The sequence below is a fragment of the Plectropomus leopardus genome, chromosome 13 (genome assembly GCF_026936395.1).
Source record: "Plectropomus leopardus strain MGB_pleo_1.0 chromosome 13, ASM2693639v1, whole genome shotgun sequence".
In the NCBI taxonomy this organism is placed as follows: domain Eukaryota; kingdom Metazoa; phylum Chordata; class Actinopteri; order Perciformes; family Serranidae; genus Plectropomus; species Plectropomus leopardus.
This window is the reverse complement of record NC_142188.1, coordinates 23,992,409-24,014,345: the sequence shown is the minus strand read 5'-3', so window position 1 is coordinate 24,014,345 and position 21,937 is coordinate 23,992,409. Positions and strand designations below refer to the sequence as shown.

The 21,937-nt window shown below is 36.9% G+C and overlaps 2 protein-coding genes and 1 long non-coding RNA gene across 5 annotated transcripts in view; 1 reads left to right on the top strand and 2 right to left on the bottom strand.

Annotated features, from left to right (window-relative positions):
- Positions 1-21,937, top strand: part of LOC148187716 (uncharacterized) — a 61,198-nt gene that overhangs the window by 23,012 nt on the left and 16,249 nt on the right. Inside the window, exons 2-3 of the long non-coding RNA XR_015778575.1 lie at positions 426-488; positions 754-787. This is a non-coding gene — a long non-coding RNA (uncharacterized LOC148187716). The remainder of the gene's footprint in view (positions 1-425; positions 489-753; positions 788-21,937) is intronic.
- Positions 2,867-9,887, bottom strand: LOC121954878 (interferon-induced, double-stranded RNA-activated protein kinase-like). Its single transcript, XM_088087032.1, has 16 exons — positions 9,405-9,887; positions 8,579-8,705; positions 8,018-8,136; positions 7,755-7,887; positions 7,078-7,145; positions 6,921-6,996; positions 6,569-6,633; positions 6,398-6,476; positions 6,033-6,085; positions 5,751-5,867; positions 5,500-5,616; positions 5,210-5,408; positions 4,657-4,794; positions 4,448-4,552; positions 4,270-4,332; positions 2,867-3,864 (listed from the first exon to the last, which is right to left on the bottom strand). The coding sequence occupies exons 1-16, from the start codon at positions 9,497-9,499 to the stop codon at positions 3,685-3,687; spliced, it is 1,734 nt and encodes a 577-aa protein (XP_087943158.1). The 5' UTR covers positions 9,500-9,887; the 3' UTR covers positions 2,867-3,684.
- LOC121954256 (interferon-induced, double-stranded RNA-activated protein kinase-like) lies at positions 10,837-21,287 on the bottom strand. Of its 3 annotated transcripts, none has more exons than XM_088087027.1 (21): positions 21,007-21,287; positions 20,605-20,743; positions 20,393-20,463; positions 19,450-19,611; positions 19,188-19,320; positions 18,614-18,681; positions 18,457-18,532; positions 18,005-18,123; positions 17,742-17,874; positions 17,065-17,132; positions 16,908-16,983; positions 16,558-16,622; positions 16,381-16,468; positions 16,020-16,078; positions 15,742-15,876; positions 15,511-15,639; positions 15,223-15,427; positions 14,030-14,170; positions 13,576-13,674; positions 12,259-12,321; positions 10,837-11,397 (listed from the first exon to the last, which is right to left on the bottom strand). In XM_088087027.1, exons 1-21 carry the CDS (start codon positions 21,111-21,113, stop codon positions 11,245-11,247), a joined length of 2,289 nt encoding a protein of 762 aa, XP_087943153.1. In that variant the 5' UTR covers positions 21,114-21,287; the 3' UTR covers positions 10,837-11,244. The 3 variants fall into 3 exon arrangements, with proteins under 3 accessions (XP_087943153.1, XP_087943154.1, XP_087943155.1); XM_088087028.1 differs by having other exon boundaries at positions 19,188-19,293; XM_088087029.1 differs by lacking the exons at positions 16,908-16,983; positions 17,065-17,132; positions 17,742-17,874; positions 18,005-18,123.

Genomic DNA, 21,937 nt, shown 5'->3' with positions numbered 1-21,937 from the left:
TCTAAGGACAGAGGGAGGTTGTATGCTGTAAAGCCAACTGAGGCAAATAGTGATTTGTGATAATGGGCTTTATAAATAAAATTGACTTGACTTGATTACAGACCTTCTGCCTGCATGTTACAGTGCACTGATTGTATTTGTATTACTCTTGACTCAGTTGAATTATTTTACTGATCTCAGCTATATAAGTGCAGTATTTTAATCTTCAGTGATACAAGGATACCTTTGTGCTCTATTGGAAATCAGTTGCCCTCTGACCAGGGGCGTATGTAAAAATTGTTCAGGCAATGTGCCTACACAAGGGCCCAGCAAGCAGTCGGGCCATTCAAACACAAACAAGGCTGCAAGAGAAGACAGGAGAGACAAGAACAGGAGCAGAAGGTTGCAAAGCTCCCTAAATTACTTTCTTTTGGATTTTTTTACAGTTGCCAGCCCACAAACCAGCCCCGTCTAGCTGCCCTCAGTGTGTGTCAACAAACATGGAGCAGGTAAGCTAACGTTAGCAGCAGGCTAGATAACTTTGGTCTAAATAATCACAACGTTTAACTATTGATATGTTAGGCTATTGTGATAGATGTAAATTTGAAGACGAGGCATACATGTATTATGTAGGCTATGTTACTTGTAAATTAGTGTCCCTATCGGGTTGATAGCCACCTTATGAATAATTATGGTAAGCTAACTAATAGCCTAGTAGATGCTAGCTGTCCCTGGCGTTAGATAACTGTTATATTTACATGTTTTCGGTTGCAGGCTTAACCAGCCAGAGACAGAAACCTTCAAATCGGTAAGTCCAGTTGTTTTCTTCAAGGGAGTTTGGGGTATCTGTTGGGCCGCCGTGCCCCTGTTTAAAAGGTGGTTATGTTTTTGGGAGTCAGGTTGCTGCCGAGCACCTGTTTTATTGTGTGTTTTTGTACTTTTGTGAGTAAAGTGTGCGTTTGCCGCTGTAGTTGGACAGTTTTTCAGGACATGGTGTTGTGTGTTGATAAGTATTGCAGCTCTTCTCTCTCGTATTTACTATAAGGTCTTGCTGCTATGTCGAAAATGAGTGCAAGTTGTGGTGAGGTTGTTGTACTAAAATTGCCTGAAAAAGTCTGCGTTCATTTCACCATGACAGTGAAATGAGCAGCTCCTCTGCTCTCAGGTGCTTGTTGTTTGTGAACTTGGACTGTCACAGCATTGTCCATGTCTCTGATCACTTTCTCTTTGACCTTTGTACTCTAGGAGACAGTTGTCCCATATGGGCACCTACCCCACCTAACATACAGATATATTCTTTAAAAATAAACATGACCGTATGGTTCTATGATTATCAGAAAACTTACAAACAGGGTTATTTACTGTCGGACTCAAGTTGACACTCTAACTACTTACAATAACTATCAACAATTTACCTAAAGCTGTTTTAGCTGTCTGATACTTAAAGTATCAATACTACTAATACTAGGTCTTGAGTTCAGTATTCATACTAGTATGAATAGGACTGATACAAAAAAGATTGCATCAGTTTCACATGCTGCACATGCTGCAATGGTGCAGCCATTATTACCTCAAGACTGCCTCATAAAACTTAACAAGTCATCACAATGTGAGTAAACCAAAATATCTCTCTTTTTTTCTTTTTTTCAGCTGGAAACAAATGTAAATGGGTATTTTGTGATATTGTTAAAAGATTATGGTCCAAATCTTAACATTTTCATACAAAGTATTTAAATTCTACATATTGTTTTAGAAATATGCAGAGCTGCTGCACTCTGCTGGTTGAAACTCATGTCTTTCCCCACCTATTACCTTTGTATTTAATTTTGTTGAACATCTTTGAGTATGGTGAATCAAAGAAAGCATGTTAAAGTGAAATGTGGAGGGATGAGTAGTAGCTGTTTTTTATTTTGTTGATGTGATTGGCTGTAGTTCCTGTCACTGTGTGGTTTAAAGGCATTGATCTGGTGGAGGATTTTTTTTTGTTTAACCTAATGGTGTAGCATTATCATCTAATGACTATAAGCAGTGTGACTAAGGTGTGGCCTGTGTAACAGATCAGTGTGCTTGTGTCTCAGTATGACTGTTGATCTGGCAGAGGGCCTGAGGATCAAAACGTCATCATTGGAGAAAAAAAAATGCATGTAGCCAGAGTGTGTGACGCTTGTTTTCTATAATCAAGTCCACTGCCAGTGAACAGCATCTCAACGTGACCCTTGGTGTGCACTACTTGTGTATTTTAAACTGGTTGATCTGGTGGCAGGTGACTTGTACAGTGGTAGCTTTTGTAAGTCGGGGCTAAATGGTAACCACAGATTTCCTGCAACACTTCATGTTCCATGTTTCAAGTATTACATTTAACCTAAACCATTATCTTTACCTGAATCACAACCAAGCGTCTTTTATCTAAATCCAACCAGACCCAGTGGTTGATGAAATACTTGAAAGCCGTAATTGAGTAAAAGTACAGCTACCTCATCAGAAAATGACTTTGGTAGAAGGTAGAAGAGTCACCTATTAGAATATCACTTTATTAAAAATCTTACAGTATCTGATACTTACTGTGCTGAAGTATTAAAAGTAATTATAAGTATTATATTAAATGTAATTAAGTATTGAAAGTGAAAGTACAAGTAAACGCTATTAATAAAAAAATAGCCGTCAGAATTTTGAGGATTTTGACAATTCTAAATAACATGTACACCACCTTAAAAATAAAACAATATACAACAGAAGCGTTTAGGGAAAGTTAGACCAAAAGCAACTTAATATAACATATACAAATGTACACATACATTAGAGGCCATGCGACTTATCTGAGATACACACAAAAAGAAAAAGCTTTTCTTCTAAACAGGATACAGAAATAATTAAAGTGAAAGAAAAATTCTGTTTTCCTGTGGGTGACCCCATTATTTTATTTTTAAACTTAAGGAATGGCGAAATCACTTTAAATACATTTAACCATTAACCATCCAGCACAGCATAAAATGTAAACCCGAGGACACAGAGAGCACGTGATTATTTAGAACAAAAACGTGATCATGATAAATTTTGATTTCACGTTTCAGTTCCTGATGAGAAACCCCATAATAAGCCCCCATTTTAGGTTGCCGAGTAATTGCATAGTAAATGTCTGTAGTAAGTGTCTTTTTTCCCCTTTGTTCCCTCGACTTTACAAGAACATACAACAGTATCATTATAGCACTCATAAAAAGTTTTTTAAAAAGTTGTACCTTTGTTCAAAGAGATTGTAAAAAGTGACAATGAACATATTGTCTACCTTAAAAACAACTTACAAGAAAATGTAAAAAACACAACCATAAACATAAGAAATGGCATGAAAAATTAAAAACACACACACACACACACACACACAACAAAAACAGCAACAAGACCCCTCAAGCCCCAAAAGTTGGGGATCAGGAATGGATTAGAACCACATAATGAAAGTCAGATTTTTTTGATATCTGATTTTTTTTCCAGTCTTGTTGAAGTGCTTTGAGTTAAACACAGAGCCCCGAACGGCCATCCATGCCTGTGGTGTGTGTGTGTGTGTGTGTGTGTGTGTGTGTGTGTGTGTGTGTGTGTGTGTGTATGAATACGAGGTCATGATAAGTGCCATCTTAAGTGCAGTACATTAACCATTTCCCCCAAAAAATATATTAGTACCAGTAATCCCATCATTTCATTAGATCACAGACATCACAAGAGACAGATGTCACTTTCCTCAGACATGCTTTGTGAGTTTACCACAGCTGCATTTTCCTGAGGCACATTTTGTGCGTTGATTGTCTGCGCCCACGTCTCCAGCTCTGTCTTCAGTTGACTTGCTTCAGGTCGGTCTGCTGGCTTCTCACACAGCATTGACTTTATGAATTGGCTCTGCAAAATGCAACCAAATAACTATTACTGAGATCTTTGTGCAAAGTATAATAAATGCAGTCATACATCAGTATTGGCCAGTCTCCACTCCACAGTACAGTAATTAGTTGCAATACAATATAGTATTATTATTTCACTTGGAGAAACTTCATTAGGTATCTTCTAAAAACACTGTTATCTCTGACGTTTGATATTTGACATTATTCACATACAGACAGCAGCAGTCCTCTTTAGACCCTCGGCCTTTGAGGATTTAGAGATGGACAACTGTTTTGACAGTGCAGACCGCTGTATATCAGCCTCTCTGCTACTCTGTTGGTGACCATCATGACTAACTGGCACTTTGTGGAAATACTGCTTCATGTGGTAAATGAATCAGTTAGGATAATATTCATGATAATGTACCTCTTTGGGAAAAGTCAGTGAAAAGTCTTGAGGGAGTTTCTGACCTCTGGCATCATACAAAACCTGGTATTCATGCAAAGATAGAGGCATAAAAGAAGATGTTTTTATTAGCTTAAAACTGTTCTCTGTTTACCTCTCAACGTTAATACAAGCTTAAATAACTGCAGCGATAACGCACAATGTTACGTTGTTTGTCGTCAGCAGGGAGTTGCCAAAGGAGTTCCAAATATATCAGCCCCAGAGGAAATATGTCCACTTTGCGGTCATAGGTCTTCTCCTTCCACTGTAACAGTATGAAATGACATTATTGACAAAAGGCACTTCAGCGACCTAATGTTAAGCTTTCATTGATCATTTGTCATTTATGTTCAGTATAGACAGTCTCACTTGTTCAGGAGCCCTGTAGATTGGGGTTCCTCTGTTCTCTGTTCTGTCAATGAGAGCATCTCCATCATCATCTCTGGTGACCAGACCAAAATCTCCGATCTTCACTTTTCCATGTAGTCCAAACAGGATGTTTTCAGGCTAATGTTAACAAAACAGAAATTTAAGCAAATCCACATTAAGTTATCACATGACAGACATGACCCTAGTGAACCTAAAACTTTGAAGTTATTAAAAAAATATTAACGTACCTGTTGATTGATCTGGTTTATTGATCTCAGCATGCCCTTGTGTGAAATAGCACTTACTGCCTGCACATTGTGACCAATTCTGGGTACTGCATAATTGCATAAACATATGCATCTCCAGTCCATGACTTTTTATATGTGCATCTCTCTCTTCTGCTTTTTTTTGGACAATAATTTTATACATTGTCTTTTTTTTTAAGCAATATCATCAGTTTAGGAATTTGAATATTGCCCAACCCTATCATATACCTAAAGTTACATATACGTAGCACTTTGCCCCAGCCACTCACTGCAGAGTCTGGACCCACCTTGAGGTCTCTGTGGATGTGCTTCATTGAGTGAATATATTCGACTCCACTGAGTATTTGTTGAAACTTTTCTAGACTTTCTTCTCTTCTCTTGGGGTCTTGCACAGGCTGAGCGTTCTTCTCTTTAATCCACTCTCTGAGTGTTTTGGTGTCACATAACTCCATCTGGATATAGAGGTATGATGATCTATCTGTCGACCTTGAAATATAAGATTATTGAAAATAAAAATACTATTTCATTACTCTACTTTAGCATGTGGAAGTAAACAGTAAGGTAGCATTGCACTTACTGGGGAGAGCTGTTGTTGTCACCTTTGTATCCTGAATCCTCCATCCAAAATGTGTAGTATCTGACGATATTATGGTGGAGGAGTTCTGATAATATCTTCACTTCTCGAAGAGATTTCCTGACCCAAAGAGAATGAGAAAAAGTGATAATTAAACAAAATACTTGTATAAATATGAACAATGTTTGTGTGTGTGTGTGTGTGTGTGATATATAAATGCACTGCACATCATAACCCCACAACTGCACACTTACTCCTCAAATCGAACAATCTTTACAGCGTAGTTTGTGCCCAGCTTATCTCTTGCTTTGTAAACTTGACCAAAGGATCCACTGCCAAGAGGTTCAATAGAATCAAACTCTGAAGTAAACCTGTTAAGATTAACACAGTTGTTTAGGCAAAAAGGCTTCAAAACAACATAAAACAGAGAAATGTCTTCTTTGATGTACATCAGTTATTGGGAGAGAAGTTTAGGACCACATCGGTATAAAACTCACATGCTACAATTCAAATAATGTTGTTTTTTCATACAGTACCTTGATGGGGTCGCATTCTGACTATTTTCCATATTCCTGTCTTTGACAGCATCCTTAGAAAACAAATGAATAAAACAGATTTAATATTTAGACCCCTGCTCTGATTATTGAGTTGTAATTACTTTAAGAAGTGTGACATCCAACGTGTCATTAACGCTAAAAAAAAGACGCAAAGTGTCACATAGTCTTTTGATGTGACTCTCTTCATAAATTGGGTGAGATTGTGAGCAATGAGTTATGTTGCATTAACAGAAATTTGCCGCTCTCTCTGTTGGCCTCCAAACAAGAAGACTAAGCAAAATATAAAAGGCTGGACTTTTATAATAACTATCGCAGTTTTAAAGATTGTGATATAAAGTTCAGACCTGATCCTTCGAAGACTTTGATGAATCAGGGAGTTTTCCCAAACCACTTGATGTGCTCTGTGATGATGCAAGCGACTCCCTAGGAGGACATAATAATATGCATGAATACAGTATTTTCAGTGCAAAAGTCTACAATCTGTCGGTCAATCAATCGGTCAGTGAGAGTCTTACAGTGAAGTTGGTGTTGACAACTCAGTTGGTGGATCATCTTCAGAAACAGCTGACCTTAAGGGCATCTATAATTCACAATAAGTTGTTAAAATGTTGCATGTTCCAAATAAAATGATGTACTGTCTTGTAGCCTTCTTAAAAATAATGTCAAATTATATCAGTTATGTAATGTGATTTTTCACCTGAGTCAAACAATTCATTTATTTTTTCTTCTTGTATAAACCACAAATATGGACCCACACTAAACTTTTGTGCTCTGACAATACTTCTGTTAATCTGCTGCCGTCTGCAAATATACATGTAGAATTTTGCTTTACTTACTAAAGATTTTTGAGATTGTGAGAGAACAAACCTGAGCATTTGAAGGGACCGATGAATCAGTGAATGTGTTCACTGAGGGCCTTTGTGGTGATGGGTCGAGGGGCTCCCTGGGAGAATACAATGAGAGACATGAGTACAGCTTTGTCAGTATATAACTCCGTGGTCTGCTGTCTTACGTAGTGCCTTACCGGGTAATTGATAACTCCGACATCATAGATTGTGCACCATCTTCGGACACTGTTGATCTGACGGACACCTAAAATGCACACAATGTTAGATGTTATTATTTGATGTAAAATGTCACCTTAATGGAACCGTTTCATTCAAAGTTAATCAGAAGTCGCTGGGATTGAGATCTGCCACCATTTGTTAATGTTAGGAAGTAGCACTATACAGCCTGGTGCAATCTTTTCCCAACATTTAAAAACATAACAAAAAAAAAACACGAGAAAAAAACAAAAATGCATAGCTTGGATGTTTTATGCAAAGGTCTTTCAAAATAAAAGCACGTAGGCTGTGGTGAATATGGTCCCTATAAAGTGTTCACTTTGCTGCAGAATAATGGCATTGGGAATAATCTGCAATGAAATGTCCACTTTTATACCAAAGCATTCTTAGCTGCCAGTTTATCAGGGAAAACAAGCTAAAGCTGATGCAGTCTAACACAACAGTCATACAGTCCTACCTTCATGAATATCATGGTGTACACTTTCTACTGAAGCTGTTTAGAAAGATGTTGATTCAACTTTCTGATCATTTTGGAAGATGTAGTTTGTGCTGCTGTTCACCTTCATTGCATGATACAAAGAGGTCTTTGATTGAGTAAATCTTAGATGATTTAAGGGGAGTGGAAAATATTAAATACCTTGCTGTCCCAGTCTGACTGCTCTTGAAGAGCAGACCAGGCCAGCTGAGCTGCATTTTGTTTGGCCTCCTGGATGGTTTTACCCTCACCCACAGGGTAGTCCTTTTTGTCGATCACTAGTTTGTAGAAAAATCTGTGTTGGGTTTTCAAACAGAGAAAATATATTTTGATCATCATGTTAAGATCTCTCTCCCAAATCTATTAAATGTTTTCAGGAAGTATCTGTGGTGTCATTCCGGTTGAACAGGTTCAGTCGTACTCACTGACGGTCGTGAGGTGGGCCCCTCATGTCCACTAAGTCGTAGACAGGGAATAGGGTTTTTTTCTGACAGTAGTGGTTGACGATTCCAATGAAGTTTGTCTTTGTAGAACCTTCTTCAGGCTTGAAAACAAAGAGTTTAATTATATTAAGAGGAAGAAAGTGGCACTGATTACCCAGGGCCCAAGTGGGAGGAGGGCCCTAGAAAAGCCTGAAATGCAACGCTTGGTTTGGTGGCATTTCTTACATGAAATTTTATTTTGGAATTTATGCCGAAACTAAATAAAATCAGTTTAAAGGCTGAACTTTGTATAAATGAAATCTCTCTGAGTTTCCTCTCACACATGAAAGGCACAAAATGGTTTATGTTAGGATGCGTCTCTAAACATAGAGCTAAAACCGAATGACAGGCTGCTTCGGCTGCTGGAGCACCAACATACGTGTCTTTCCCCAAGAGGGCAAGGCAAGGGAGTGTATTTATTATTATATTTATTATACACCTCTGATTACAGTATGATATTGGAGTACAGCTTGTGTAACAATAAAGAGGTAAAAATAATCTTACAGAGTCAACTGGCTGTCCAAACAAAACACTGAGTGCATTTTTAGCCGCGTTATGTTTGGCTTCCTTCTTGTTCTTCCCCACACCATCAGGATACGGCTTTCCATCCAGGACTGCTCTCATAGTAAATCTGAGAAAAAATAATAATACTTTGTTGAACAGGCAAAATGATGAGAGAAAGTGGTGAGATGGAAGTTGTGGTTCAAAAACATGAATATTCACACTTGATTAACATCCCTACATGTTATTAACTTGACATATTGTTGGACCCCCTCAGGAAAACCACTCCACTCAATGCTGAACGTTTACAATGTTCAGTAAATGTTAAATCAGTTGCATGTGTGGTTTAAATGATCAACACTGAGAAAGTAGGATAAACCTGAGGACACTGAAAGCAATGTAGATTGCACTTTCCTATTTCTTCTACAAACAAAACATATTTGAGAGTGCTGTTGATTATATAAATGAAAAGCACAAGCAGAGCAGAGTTGGTTCATAATTTTGTATAAACAGGTTAGAATATAACAAGACTAGATAAACATTTTTCTTCCTCCTCCTCCTTTTTGGGCATGAGATGTAAGTTAAGGTTGCTTATTAAAAATCTGTTATATACGTTCACTGTTATTTTATTTTTTAATTTTCATATGCATTGTATTATTTTATTTTTTATGTTCCAAATAAAGAATATTTGATACAATTCAATAGAAATTAATACATTCCTCCCATTCACTGAGAGCCCATGTCCTATTATAGTCCAAGATCTTTTCAAATCCTGCATTCATGACTTTTCAGGTCGTGAAGTTTACCAGAAAACTGATTTAAAACTCACGTTTTAAGGTGATCAGGGCCATCACATCTAACGACTTCATATTTCAGCTCCAAGCGGTTTTTCTGGGCATGCTCGTTCAGTTTAGCTACGTCCATTGTAAATAACAGCCGGAATATCACCTCAGATTACGAAAATAATAAAACGATTATGTTTATATTACATCTTTCCCGTTTTCATCTCCACTCATTTGTCATCGCTTCTTCTTATGTCTGGGTTCAGTTTCGGTTTGTCCCGTATTAAAGTCCGATTCAGCCTGGTCTGAATTCAGTTTCGTTTTCACAGTAAACGTTACTCATCATGGCAGCTTCAGATACTGTCAGAGATAACAAAAGCCTGTCAAATAAACATGAACCAAGAGGAAACTATCACCGTGGATTACGTTAAAGTTTAACACTGAGAGAAGTGTTAGTGAGGCAATAGTAAAAGTTTGGCTATCCGCTGTCAATTTTTGTTTTCCCGCCTGTTCATGCGTAGTGCAAAAAAAAAAGGGCTGAATAAAAAGGGTTTGGTTCATATAGCATCCCACTTAGGAGGGGCAGAGGAAGGATCAGTCATGTAGCTCATATGTTTTACCACTAGATGCCATGATCAAACTAATAGTGTTAAAATGACAGTTTAAATAATTAAATAGAGAAATAGAGAATAGAGAATACAAAATATAATATCTAAAATTAAATTTCATTAAAAAAATATGGGGGGGTAGAAGAGGAACTATATAAAAAAAACTAAGGAATAAATATATGTACAAACTAGATAAAAGATTATTAAAATATAGTACTACAACCACTCTTGGATTTGTACTAAAACCATATAGTGCTGGGTGCTATAAGTATTACATTATAAAAAAGGGTTTTGGTCAGGTTTATGTAAGGAGATGCACATATTGATTGGGAAATGGTACTCAACACAACACAGCTGTTACAGCAAATCTGGAGCAATAGGCTGTTCAACTGTGCCTACCTTTTTAACACTTAATGCTTATTGTGTTAGTATTCAGCAACATTCAGCTGCCTGCTTTATCCAGATAAGAGTATGCAATTCAGGCTATCGTAAGCCAGGTGCCCCTCAATCTTATTTATATATAATTTTATTAGCACTAATTCATTATGTTATTCTTCTGGAGCTTATAGGTGGCAGTGAGAGACAAAAGGTTGTGGTCCAATTTTCTCTGATTATGATGTTCTGTATTGTCTGTAAAGGCAATAATAATCATAATGGCTTATCTATTTTCAGCACCTCTTTTGGTGCTTTTTGATTGTATGCAGCAGTTTTTAGTGTTTTAGGTGCAACACTGCCTCCCCACATCAGTGTTGACCAGATTAAATCCCCAACCTGTCTTTTGAATACAATTTAAGGAACTAAGCTGCATAAAACACTTGCCATATTAATATATATAAAAATATATATAAAATATATAATATATATACAAATATTCAATAAAAAAAACAAAGGCTTTAATGCGACATCACTTAAATTACATTTCCAGCATATAGTAAAATATAAACTGTATGCATGATTATTCTGGACAAAAGCAAAAAAGATGTGAATGAGTACAAACATGGCTTTAAAAAATCATGATAAACTTCAAAATTCATGTTTCATCCATTGATATCAGCCCCCTTTTTAGGTTGTTGATTAATTTCATGATTAAAGATTTTAACTTCTGTCTGTATGTTGAAGTGTACTGATTGTACATGTAGCTAATCTTGACTTCAGTAATTTTACCGAGCTCGGCTATTTAAGTGCAGTATTTAAACCATTTTCCCACAAAATCATATTCACAACAGTATATCAAATAATAAAATCACAGACATCAGAAGAGACACAATTCTACACACTTCTAAGACTGCTCATTATTCCCAACAGCTGCATTTTCCTGAGGCACATTTGGTACGCTGAATGTCTGCGCCCACGTCTCCAGCTCTGTCCTCAGCTGACGTGCTTCAGGTCGGTCTTGTGGCCTCGCACACAGCATTGGCTTGATCATTTGGTTCTGCAAAAAACAAAACAACTGCTACTGACATCTTTGTACAAACAATAATAAATGTGGTCATAATTTAATATAGTTGAGGCTCCACTTCACAGTATTCCTCACATATGCGCTTTGGAAACTGAGATTGATATCTTCTCAAATCGTGGTTGTTTGTGATGTATGATATCTGAAATTTATCACATAAAGACAAAATAAATGTGAATATGAAGTCGAAGCTGCGAGCATTTGGCTACAGTTAGCAGCCTGATAACCGAGCCAAGAGGAGGCACAGGTGTCTAGTGTGCTCTTAGATCATTTTAATTAAATACGTTGAAAGTGTATTGTGGGATTTTTGCCAAATAATGCCACCACTGAACTGCTCACCCAGCTCTAATATATGGGCAGGGTGTAGTTGTAGTTTGAGGTGAAACCTAACTGTTAACTGTTTTGTATATTATGGATTAATCTGCTAATTATCATCTCTTTGTTTTAAAAATTTACAAAATCGTGACAAATGCAGTCACAATACCAAAGTTCATAGTGAGATCTTCAAAATATTTGGTCTTTCCAACCAACTGTCCAAACATCAAAATGAGTTACAAAATGTGCAAATCCTCATATTTCAGAAGCTGCAACCATAACATGTTTATAGCTAAACACAGTAGTTGCCAAATTGTTTTCTGTAAATAAATTGAAGTATAATGTGCATGAGAATTAAGAACTCGAGTAAAATAGTGCCTAAAATTGTGCTTAAGTACAGTACTTTCTGTAAATATGCTTAGTTTCCACTGTCTGTTAACGACAAACATGACTGGCTGGCACCCTTTGAAAGTTTCAAGTGGTGAGTCACTACGTTAGAATAATGAGAATATGGTGTTGTACCTCTTGGGGAAAAGTCAGGGAAAACTCTTCAGGAAGCTTCTGACTTCTGGCATCATCCCAAATCTGTTATTTATGCAGAGAGAGAAGGATGAAAGAACTTGTTAGTTAGCCTCAAATTTACAAACTATTAAAATGAGGCTCTGTTGAACATTGCAAATGAATGCAGGTAAATTTAAACAGGACAGATCCAAAGATAATCTATGAAATTCCATTTTATCTGCTGTCTACGATACACTGCTTTACTAAATACTGAAAATAAATTGACAACTGGTGTATACCTAGCTGGTCTCTGATTTTTATATAGTATACATGAGATCATATAATAAGGTAACACTATCATGTGGTCCATTTAAGACCTCCTACAGTCATTTAATATTTCAACCTTGTTAACATGTGGGTTTGTATATAAAAGACAAATAGTGAGCAAAATAAGCAGTCAACATCCTGGGTGAGCAATTTGGCCTCGGAACTGCAGTGTGCCATCCACAGTTTCAAAAACATGAAGCACAAACTATTTCACATGAAAAAACAAGTACACTAAAAACACAATGGCAAAGGTTAAAACACACAGCATAAAAAAATCACACAAAAGCAACAGGCAACAAACCTAAAGCAAACAGCCAATTATCAGCTGACACCAAGATGACGGTGCAAAAAAACTACAAGCACTTTCACCAAAGATGGTGTGGATTTGTGAAACAAGATACAAAATTGTCCATGAGACCAAAGGTTGCAGCTGCTGAGTTTTAGGAGTCAGTAAAGAACATAAGTAGGCAGCTCCTGTAAAATAACCTTATAAGGAAAAGTATACCGTACCAGTGATCAGTGTATACTGTGCCTGCTCTCGTAAAGGCCTGTATTATCAAAGCATCTACAGTATATATGATGCTTAGATGCTGAATGCACACCATGTCATCCAAAATAGTATTTATTAAGCCCACATATTTAACAATCCAATCATTATAATTAATCTAAAACATATAATATCTAAATATGATTATTTGTTATGCATGCATTTTTTAAAATGTATTTCTCAAATTTAAAACTTGTTTCCTTGCATTGGACCAAAATGTGTGTACTTTGATAGCAAATTATTCTTCTCTTACCTTGGTAAGAGTGTTGTTGATAGCTTGGTTAATTTTCACTAACCTCTGAGAAGAGCAAAAAAAAAAAAAAAAAAAGAAAACCCTGGTGGATCCCAGAAATCAGTGGGTAAGAAGAGGTGAACAAATTGTGGTTCCGAACAAACATAAGAGACAACTTCTTTGCACATTTCTTCAGCATGAGGCCCATTGTTAGATTCTGTTGATGACTCACCCTTCCTCTTTCATGTCCAGTAGAGAGTTTCCAAAGGAGTTCAAAGTATATCAACCCCACAGCAAATATGTCCACTTTTCGGCCATAGGTCCTTCCTGTCTAATGTGATAGAATAAAAACAAAGTATTGACAAAATGCACCTTAACTTCCCTAATCTATCCTTACATCAATCATTGACATATTAACTAGTTATGCTAGTGATGTAAATGAAGCTTCAGCTGAATAATGTTTTGTTGGCATAAACAATGCAACACATTTAATGTAAACTTTTTCATACTACAGCTCTCACTGCCAACAGCAAAGACAGCGGTAGGCTGAGATTCATGTTCTGTAGCATTTTTTTAGGGTGGTAGGCATACAAGCTGTCCTCCTAAATAAGACTTTTCAATGAACATGTTTGTTAACACAATAATACAGAAGAATTGGAAGTTATTATCAGTATGGATCGTCTCACTTGTTCAGGAGCCATGTAAGATGTGGTTCCTTCATTCTCTGTTCTCTCCATCAAAGCAGAATCATCATCATCATCTCTGGTGACCAGACCAAAGTCCCCAATCTTCACTTCTCCCTTCAGCCCAAACAGGATGTTTTCAGGCTTACCATTGAAAAGAAAAAAAGAAAAAAATGAAAATTAAAACAAATAATTATCTGGCTCCTCACATGATGGGCAGTAACACATGAACTACTGAACTTTGAAGCTGAACACTTAAAATAACCGTGTGTTCACTAGTAAATGATGTTGATGGGCAAAGGTCTAGGTATGTGGTGCTGCTATGGTACACCGGGGTATTTAGAAATCCCTAAAGTGCTCTTTCTATTAAACTTTCTATTGTATGTAGTGCACGGCATGCACCACCAGAGCTCAGTCTCTACTGGTAGAAGAGGCAGCTTAGCTGAAAGACACCGTAACACCTGGTGGTTGAGGAATAAGTTACAGGGCTCTAAACAGCCTGCGGTCAGAGAGAGACCGTGGGGAATAACGGCATGTTTTTTAAATCTAATTTGGTGAATTCAGAATTTAATTCGACCAAACCGGAGCTGGTGATTGCTGGTGAACAGTGAACTTATTAACTAGTTTAATAGCAAGAGTAAGACGGTTCGGGTGAGTTTTATTTTGCTTCTGTTGACTTCTGATGAAGTGTGCTGTATGATGAATTCATGTGACACATAAGCTTTGTCAGTCTTCTGTAACGGAGAGAAATTTCAATTCAAAAGGTGTACAGTTATAATTCTCTGTTTAATAAGGAAAAAAATGTAAGAATATTATTTTCTTAACAGTTTGTGGGTTTCTATTGTGTATTTATTAGTCTGACAAGCTGAAAGTAAGTAACACACTTCCTGTCGAGGGGAGTTAGCTTAGACCGTCATATACCGTATACCCCGGTGAAACTTCAGAAAGGTATGAAGAGGTATGAAATATTACATACTGCCTACGCATAGCATTACTAAATACCAAAACTATATGCTGAGTCTAGATACATATATCACTTAAATCACTTAATGACTGGTTTGCGGAGTGATCTGTCTCAGGGTATTGATGGGGCAGGGGAAAACGGAGGACATATCAAATGCCGTTACACCTGAAATTACATACAGGTAGCATCTATATCTGCTTTTCCTCAATACACTGTCAGAGTCCAGTCTTACCTTGAGGTCCCTGTGGATGTGATTCTCGGTGTGAATATATTCAACGCCGCTAACTATTTGTTGAGCAATTCTCAGACTTTCCTCTCTTCTCTTGGAGTCTTGCACAGGCAGCTCATTCTTCTTTTTAATCCACTTTTTAAGTGTTTTGGTGTCACATAACTCCATTTGAATATAGAGGTACTTTACCGATGAATTATCTGTGGGCCTTAGGAGAAAGAGAAGGAAAATTGTCTAATTACTCACCTTTAAATAAAAAGTTAGTCCTCAAAGTAAGTGCATTTGACTTACTGGGAAGAGCTTTTACTGTCAGCTGAATTGTCCCATTGGTATCCTATATCGTCTGTCCAAAATGTGTAGTATCTGACAATATTACGGTGGTGGAGGTCTGATAATGTCCCCACTTCTCGAAGAGATTTCCTAATCCAGAGGAAAATGAGAAAAGGAATAAGTAAACAAAAGACTTGTGCAAACACTGCTCATGCTAAACTGCACATTTGAAACACACTACTACATACTTACTCTTCACTGCGGACAATCTTTACAGCATAATACTTGTTCAGCTGTTTATCTCTCGCTTTGTAAACTCGACCAAAGCCTCCACTGCCAAGACGTTTTATGGAATCAAAGTTTGAAGTAAACTTGCTGAGATTAACTCTATTGTTTAGGAATAAAAGGTAGAGAAAAACATAGACATGACTTCTTTGAAGTACATCAGTCACTGGAACAGAGGTTTAGCACCACATCAGTATAAAACTCACATGCTTCAATGCAAATAATGTTGTTATTTGATACAGTACCTCAATTGGTCGAATGTCTCACTCTGACTATTTCCTGCATTCCTGTTTTTGACAATATCCTAAAAAAATAAACAAATAAAACAGGTTTAAAATTTAGACCCCTGCTCTGATTATTGAGTTTTAATTACTTTGAGAAGTATGACATGCAACGTGTCATTAACATTAAAAAAGCCAAGAATTATATTGTCTTCTGATTAACTCCCTCTATAAATGAGGTAAGATCACAAATAATCATTCGTGTTGCATTTATAGAAAATTGCAGCTCTCTGTTAACCTCCATATACAGAATAAATAGAATATAAGAGGGTGGGTTTTGTTATTAATCATCACAACTTAAAAAAATATGAAACAAAGTCCAGACCTGATCCTTTGAAGAGTTTGACGAATCACTGAATATTCCTGAACCACTTTTACTCGTTGACATGCTCTGTGACGATGCAATAGACTCCCTATGAGAATGTAATGACATACATGAGTACAGCTTTTTCAATATTAACTCTGCAATCTGTTTTAATAGTCGGGTCAGTGAGAGTCTTACAGTGAAGTTGGTGTTGACAGCTCAGTTGGTGGATCATCTTCAGAAGCAGCTGACCTTAAGGGCATCTATAATTCACAGTAAGTTAAAATGTAGCATGTTCCAAATAAAATGATGTACTGCCTTGTAGCCTTCTTAAAAATAATGTCAAATTATATTGATTATGTAATGTGATTTTTCACCTTGTGCAAAGAGTTCATTTTTTTTTCTTCTTGTATAAACCACAAATATGGACCCACACTAAACTTTCTTGCTGTAACAATACTTCTATTAGTCTGCTGCAGTCTGCAAATATCATACATAGAATTTTGCTTTACTTACTAAAGATTTTTTGAGATTGTGAGAGAACAAACCTGAGCATTTGAAGGGACCGATGAATCAGTGAATGTGTTCACTGAGGGCCTTTGTGGTGATGGGTTGAGGGGCTCCCTGGGAGAATACAATGAGAGACATGAGTACAGCTTTGTCAGTATATAACTCCGTGGTCTGCTGTCTTACGTAGTGCCTTACCGGGTAATTGATAACTCCGACATCATAGATTGTGCACCATCTTCGGACACTGTTGATCTGACGGACACCTAAAATGCACACAATGTTAGATGTTATTATTTGATGTAAAATGTCACCTTAATGGAACCGTTTCATTCAAAGTTAATCAGAAGTCACTGGGACTGAGATCTGCCACCATTTGTTAATGTTAGGAAGTATCACTATACAGCCTGGTGCAATCTTTTCCCAACATTTAAAAACATAACAAAAAAAAAACACGAGAAAAAAACGAAAATGCATAGCTTGGATGTTTTATGCAAAGGTCTTTCAAAATAAAAGCACGTAGGCTGTGGTGAATATGGTCCCTATAAAGTGTTCACTTTGCTGCAGAATAATGGCATTGGGAATAATCTGCAATGAAATGTCCACTTTTATACCAAAGCATTCTTAGCTGCCAGTTTATCAGGGAAAACAAGCTAAAGCTGATGCAGTCTAACACAACAGTCATACAGTCCTACCTTCATGAATATCATGGTGTACACTTTCTACTGAAGCTGTTTAGAAAGATGTTGATTCAACTTTCTGATCATTTTGGAAGATGTAGTTTGTGCTGCTGTTCACCTTCATTGCATGATACAAAGAGGTCTTTGATTGAGTAAATCTTAGATGATTTAAGGGGAGTGGAAAATATTAAATACCTTGCTGTCCCAGTCTGACTGCTCTTGAAGAGCAGACCAGGCCAGCTGAGCTGCATTTTGTTTGGCCTCCTGTTTGGTTTTACCCTCACCCACAGGGTAGTCCTTTTTGTCGATCACTAGTTTGTAGAAAAATCTGTGTTGGGTTTTCAAACAGAGAAAATATATTTTGATCATCATGTTAAGATCTCTCTCCCAAATCTATAAAAAGTTTTCAGAAAGTATCTGTGGTGTCATTCCGGTTTAACAGGTTCAGTCGTACTCACTGAGGGTTGTGAGATGGGCCCCTCATGTCCACTAAGTCGTAGCGATGGAATAGGTTTTTTTTCTGACAGTACTGGTTGACGATTCCAATGAAGTTTGTCTTTGTAGAACTTTCTTCAGGCTTGAAAACAAAGAGTTTAATTATATTAAGAGGAAGAAAATGGCACTGACTGCTTTGGCTGATGGCTTCATGATGACAGTACATCATAAAATGATGTACTGTCTTGTAGCCTTCTTAAAAATAATGTCAAATTATATCAGTTATGTAATGTGATTTTTCACCTGAGTCAAGCAATTCATTTATTTTTTCCTCTTGTATAAACCACAAATATGGACCCACACTAAACTTTCTTGCTGTAACAATACTTCTATTAGTCTGCTGCCGTCTGCAAATATCATACATAGAATTTTGCTTTACTTACTAAAGATTTTTTGAGATTGTGAGAGAACAAACCTGAGCATTTGAAGGGACCGATGAATCAGTGAATGTGTTCACTGAGGGCCTTTGTGGTGATGGGTCGAGGGGCTCCCTGGGAGAACACAATGAGAGACATGAGTACAGCTTTGTCAGTATTTAACTCTGTGGTCTGCTGTCTTACGTAGTGCCTTACCCGGTAATTGATAACTCTGACATCATAGATTGTGCACCATCTTCGGACACTGTTGATCTGACGGACACCTAAAATGCACACAATGTTAGATGTTCACCTCAATGGCACCTTTTCACTCAAAGGTATTCAGAAGTAGCTGGATTAAGGTGGGCTGCCATCTGCTAGTGTTAAAAAACTATCATGATACAGCCTAGTTTAACCTTTTGTCAACATGCAAAAAAAAAAAAAACCAAAAGGAAAAAAGTTGCATTCCTGAAATTTAAAGAAATCATTCTGAAGGCTGTAGTTTGTGGTACTGTTCAACTGTATTGTATCATACTGACAGGTGTTTCTAATGTATTGTCCTTCCCATTTATATCATAAGAAAAATGTAAATTACAGAAACACCTTTTTGTATAATGTAATACAGTTCACCAGCAGCACAAAGTGCATTCTCAAAAATGATCAAGTTGGATCAAAACTTCAAGTATAAACTGAACATTATGACATTCATGAATGTTGTGTAGGACTGCATTTTTTAAGCTAATTTTACAGAATAAACTGGCAGCTAAAGGAAGAACAAAATATTCAATACCTTGCTGTCCCAGTCTGACTGTTCTTGAAGGGCAACCCAGGCCAGTCGTGCTGCCTCTTGTTTGGCTTCCTTGACAGTCTTACCCTCACCCACAGGGTATTCCTTTCTGTCAATCAATAATTTGCAGAAAAATCTGTGATGGATTTTGAAAAGGAGGAAATAGTTTAAATCATTATGCTAACAATTTCATATTGTCTACAATTTAACATTAATCCGATGTTAGCACAGACTACAGGTTACAGAAGTTCAGCTTCATACTCACTTAAGGTTATGACTTGGACCGCATCTCCTTTCTTCAATGTATGTATGGCAGCGATTAGTTTTCTGACAGTAGTGGCTGACAAATCCTATGTAATTTGTCTGTCTTTTTTTCCGATTATCTCTGTAAAGTTGTGCATTCACTTTGAGGTTTCTTATCCTATCACTGTAATAAAAAAGAGACACTTCACACTGATGAAGACATAAAACTGCAAAACACAATGGCATCCATGTTTTGATGCAAATCAAACCAGACTGCCATCAAAACGTGATAGCAATCTGATGGCAACATGCAAAAGTGAGCGCCAGCAGAAACCATTATATTTCTACATACCTATTCTTACCTTTCACTTTATACTATATTTCATATCCCATGCTACACAATAATAATAATAATGATAATAATAGGAAAAATAATCTCAATGCTATACTAAATTATGTTAAATTGTTACACATTTTTGCCTCAAATTCCATATTATATTTATATTACATCTCAAGACAAAAAAACCCACAAAGTACCATTACTTAATCATATATTAGTGTGGCATACATACTGTCACTTTACGTTCTGATTTTTGTCTCAAAATAGTCTTCTTTCGTTTTCACATAAATGTCGTGACAGCTGATGTTGTTATCACCTCGTAAGAGTGATTGTGTTGGTGTGTGTGCTTGGTCATGGCAAAATATAGTCCTGGTGACACCAGGAAGCCATTTTTGGTAATTGCCAGGTGTTTATATGTCTGTCTGTGGATAATTTTGGTCAACATGACAACAAAACTTTGCACTTTAAATTGCAGACAGCAGCTGGAATGATCCCATCCCAAGGTGGTCTCTGTTCTAGGTCCTTTCGAGGTCCTTGTGCTGCTACAACAACTGAATTTCTGTGCTAGAAAAAAAAAAGTTTTGTCATAAAATTTTACAATTCACTGCTGTTGTTATTTACTCACCAGATATCAGAAATATCTAAATTTGGTTCCTCTGTTTGATGACCTGATGTTTGGTTGTTCTCATCTACAGTCTTGGAAATGAAACAAGTACAATTTAGAGACGGTTGGCACAGTATGTGACCTACAAAACAATAACTTGATGGGCCTATGATTGATTTTTTACTTACCTACAACCCATCATGGTCTATTTAAGCAAAGAAGAAGAATCTTACTGTGTGAACTGACTCCGGAGGTTCGTTCTCCAGCAGGCATTTCAGAGCATTTTTAGCAGCATTATACTTGGCTTCCTTCTTGGTCTTCCCCACACCCTCAGGATAGACTTCACCGTTTAGGACCACCCTCTGGGTGAATCTGAAGAGGAATCATCACATCTCTATTATCAAGTAAATTTGTGGTGGTAATAATAATAATAATAATAATAATAATAATAAAGTTTAAATGTACTGCGCTTTTCAAAATCAACGTTACAAAGTGCGTTACACAGAAAGTCGCAACAATAAAACGCACACACACATACGAATAAGCTTGTGAGAACAATATAAACATATGAACAATAAAGTTTGTGCAACGATATGCAAGTATAATCCTCAAATAACTCTGTCCATTAAACTTACATTTTAGTGAGGCCAGGTCCAACACCGCCGACGTCCTCATATTTGAGCTCAGAGCGCGTTATCAGCGCATACTCGTTTAGTTCAAATGTATAGTTTACCGTTTCCATCCTAAATAAAGCTGTCGGATTTTCAGATCAAATTACCTACAACTTTGAGAACAGAGTATAAAGCTCATGATGCGTCCGTCTTTTCCCTTTTCTTTTCAATGTTACTCGTTGTCAAATTGTGAGCACTGTTTGGATTCAGCTTTCTAGGCTTTGCTTTAAGTTTCGATTTCCTCACAAAAACGTCATGTGCGTAACCTTACGTTGTCTGAATTGATCTGAACCGGATCTGAACAAACTAAACAAAAGACTTGTCCATAACCAGCTTTATACCTGTAAACTACTGCTGGCAAAATAGCAGGATTGTGCATTTGTTATCAATAATTGGAGTAATAATTTAGATTTCCCGTAAATGTTTTTGTGACATTATGCAAGTTAATCAGTGTGTATGCCCTGCAGTTGACTAGATTATTGGTGATGTCAGTCATAGTGTTGTAATAAGATGGTGGTTGAAACTATAATGTATTACTTTGGTTATTGTGGTGGCTACTTTGAGCTCTGTATGCATTATCACACAAACATCCCAGCTATTGATTATCATGTTCCCACTCCCTTCTATAATCTCTCTCTCTGGCAGCAAACTACAAATCTAATCTGACCTAATTTTAAAAACCTTGCATCGCTTCTGACAGCTGCTTCTCACAGAGTGCCTTGGAAATGAGCCCTAAAAAACATAAATGATTATGATTATTTTAGCTCTCTCCTAGTTCCCTCATATCGAAGTATATGGTTTTGTTTTTAGTAGGTTTTTAGTCAGATGCCTGAAATAAGGTCTGTGGTTAACACGAGTTTAAGAGACTTTCTCATATTGTTTTACAACATAAAAT

Excerpts from the sequence above, each read along its gene's own strand:
- LOC121954878 (XM_088087032.1), bottom strand. The coding sequence starts at position 9,499 with ATGGACGTAGCTAAACTGAACGAGCATGCCCAGAAAAACCGCTTGGAG. Across the intron at positions 6,477-6,568 it reads TTGTCAACACCAACTTCACT|GGAGTCGCTTGCATCATCAC; the intron begins GTAAGACTCTCA and ends ATGTCCTCCTAG. Across the intron at positions 4,553-4,656 it reads TCTACAGGGCTCCTGAACAA|TGGAAGGAGAAGACCTATGA; the intron begins GTGAGACTGTCT and ends ATACTGTTACAG.
- LOC121954256 (XM_088087027.1), bottom strand. The coding sequence starts at position 21,113 with ATGGAAACGGTAAACTATACATTTGAACTAAACGAGTATGCGCTGATA. Across the intron at positions 17,133-17,741 it reads AGTCAGACTGGGACAGCAAG|GTGTCCGTCAGATCAACAGT; the intron begins GTATTTAATATT and ends TGTGCATTTTAG. Across the intron at positions 16,984-17,064 it reads TCGGAGTTATCAATTACCCG|GGAGCCCCTCAACCCATCAC; the intron begins GTAAGGCACTAC and ends GTATTCTCCCAG.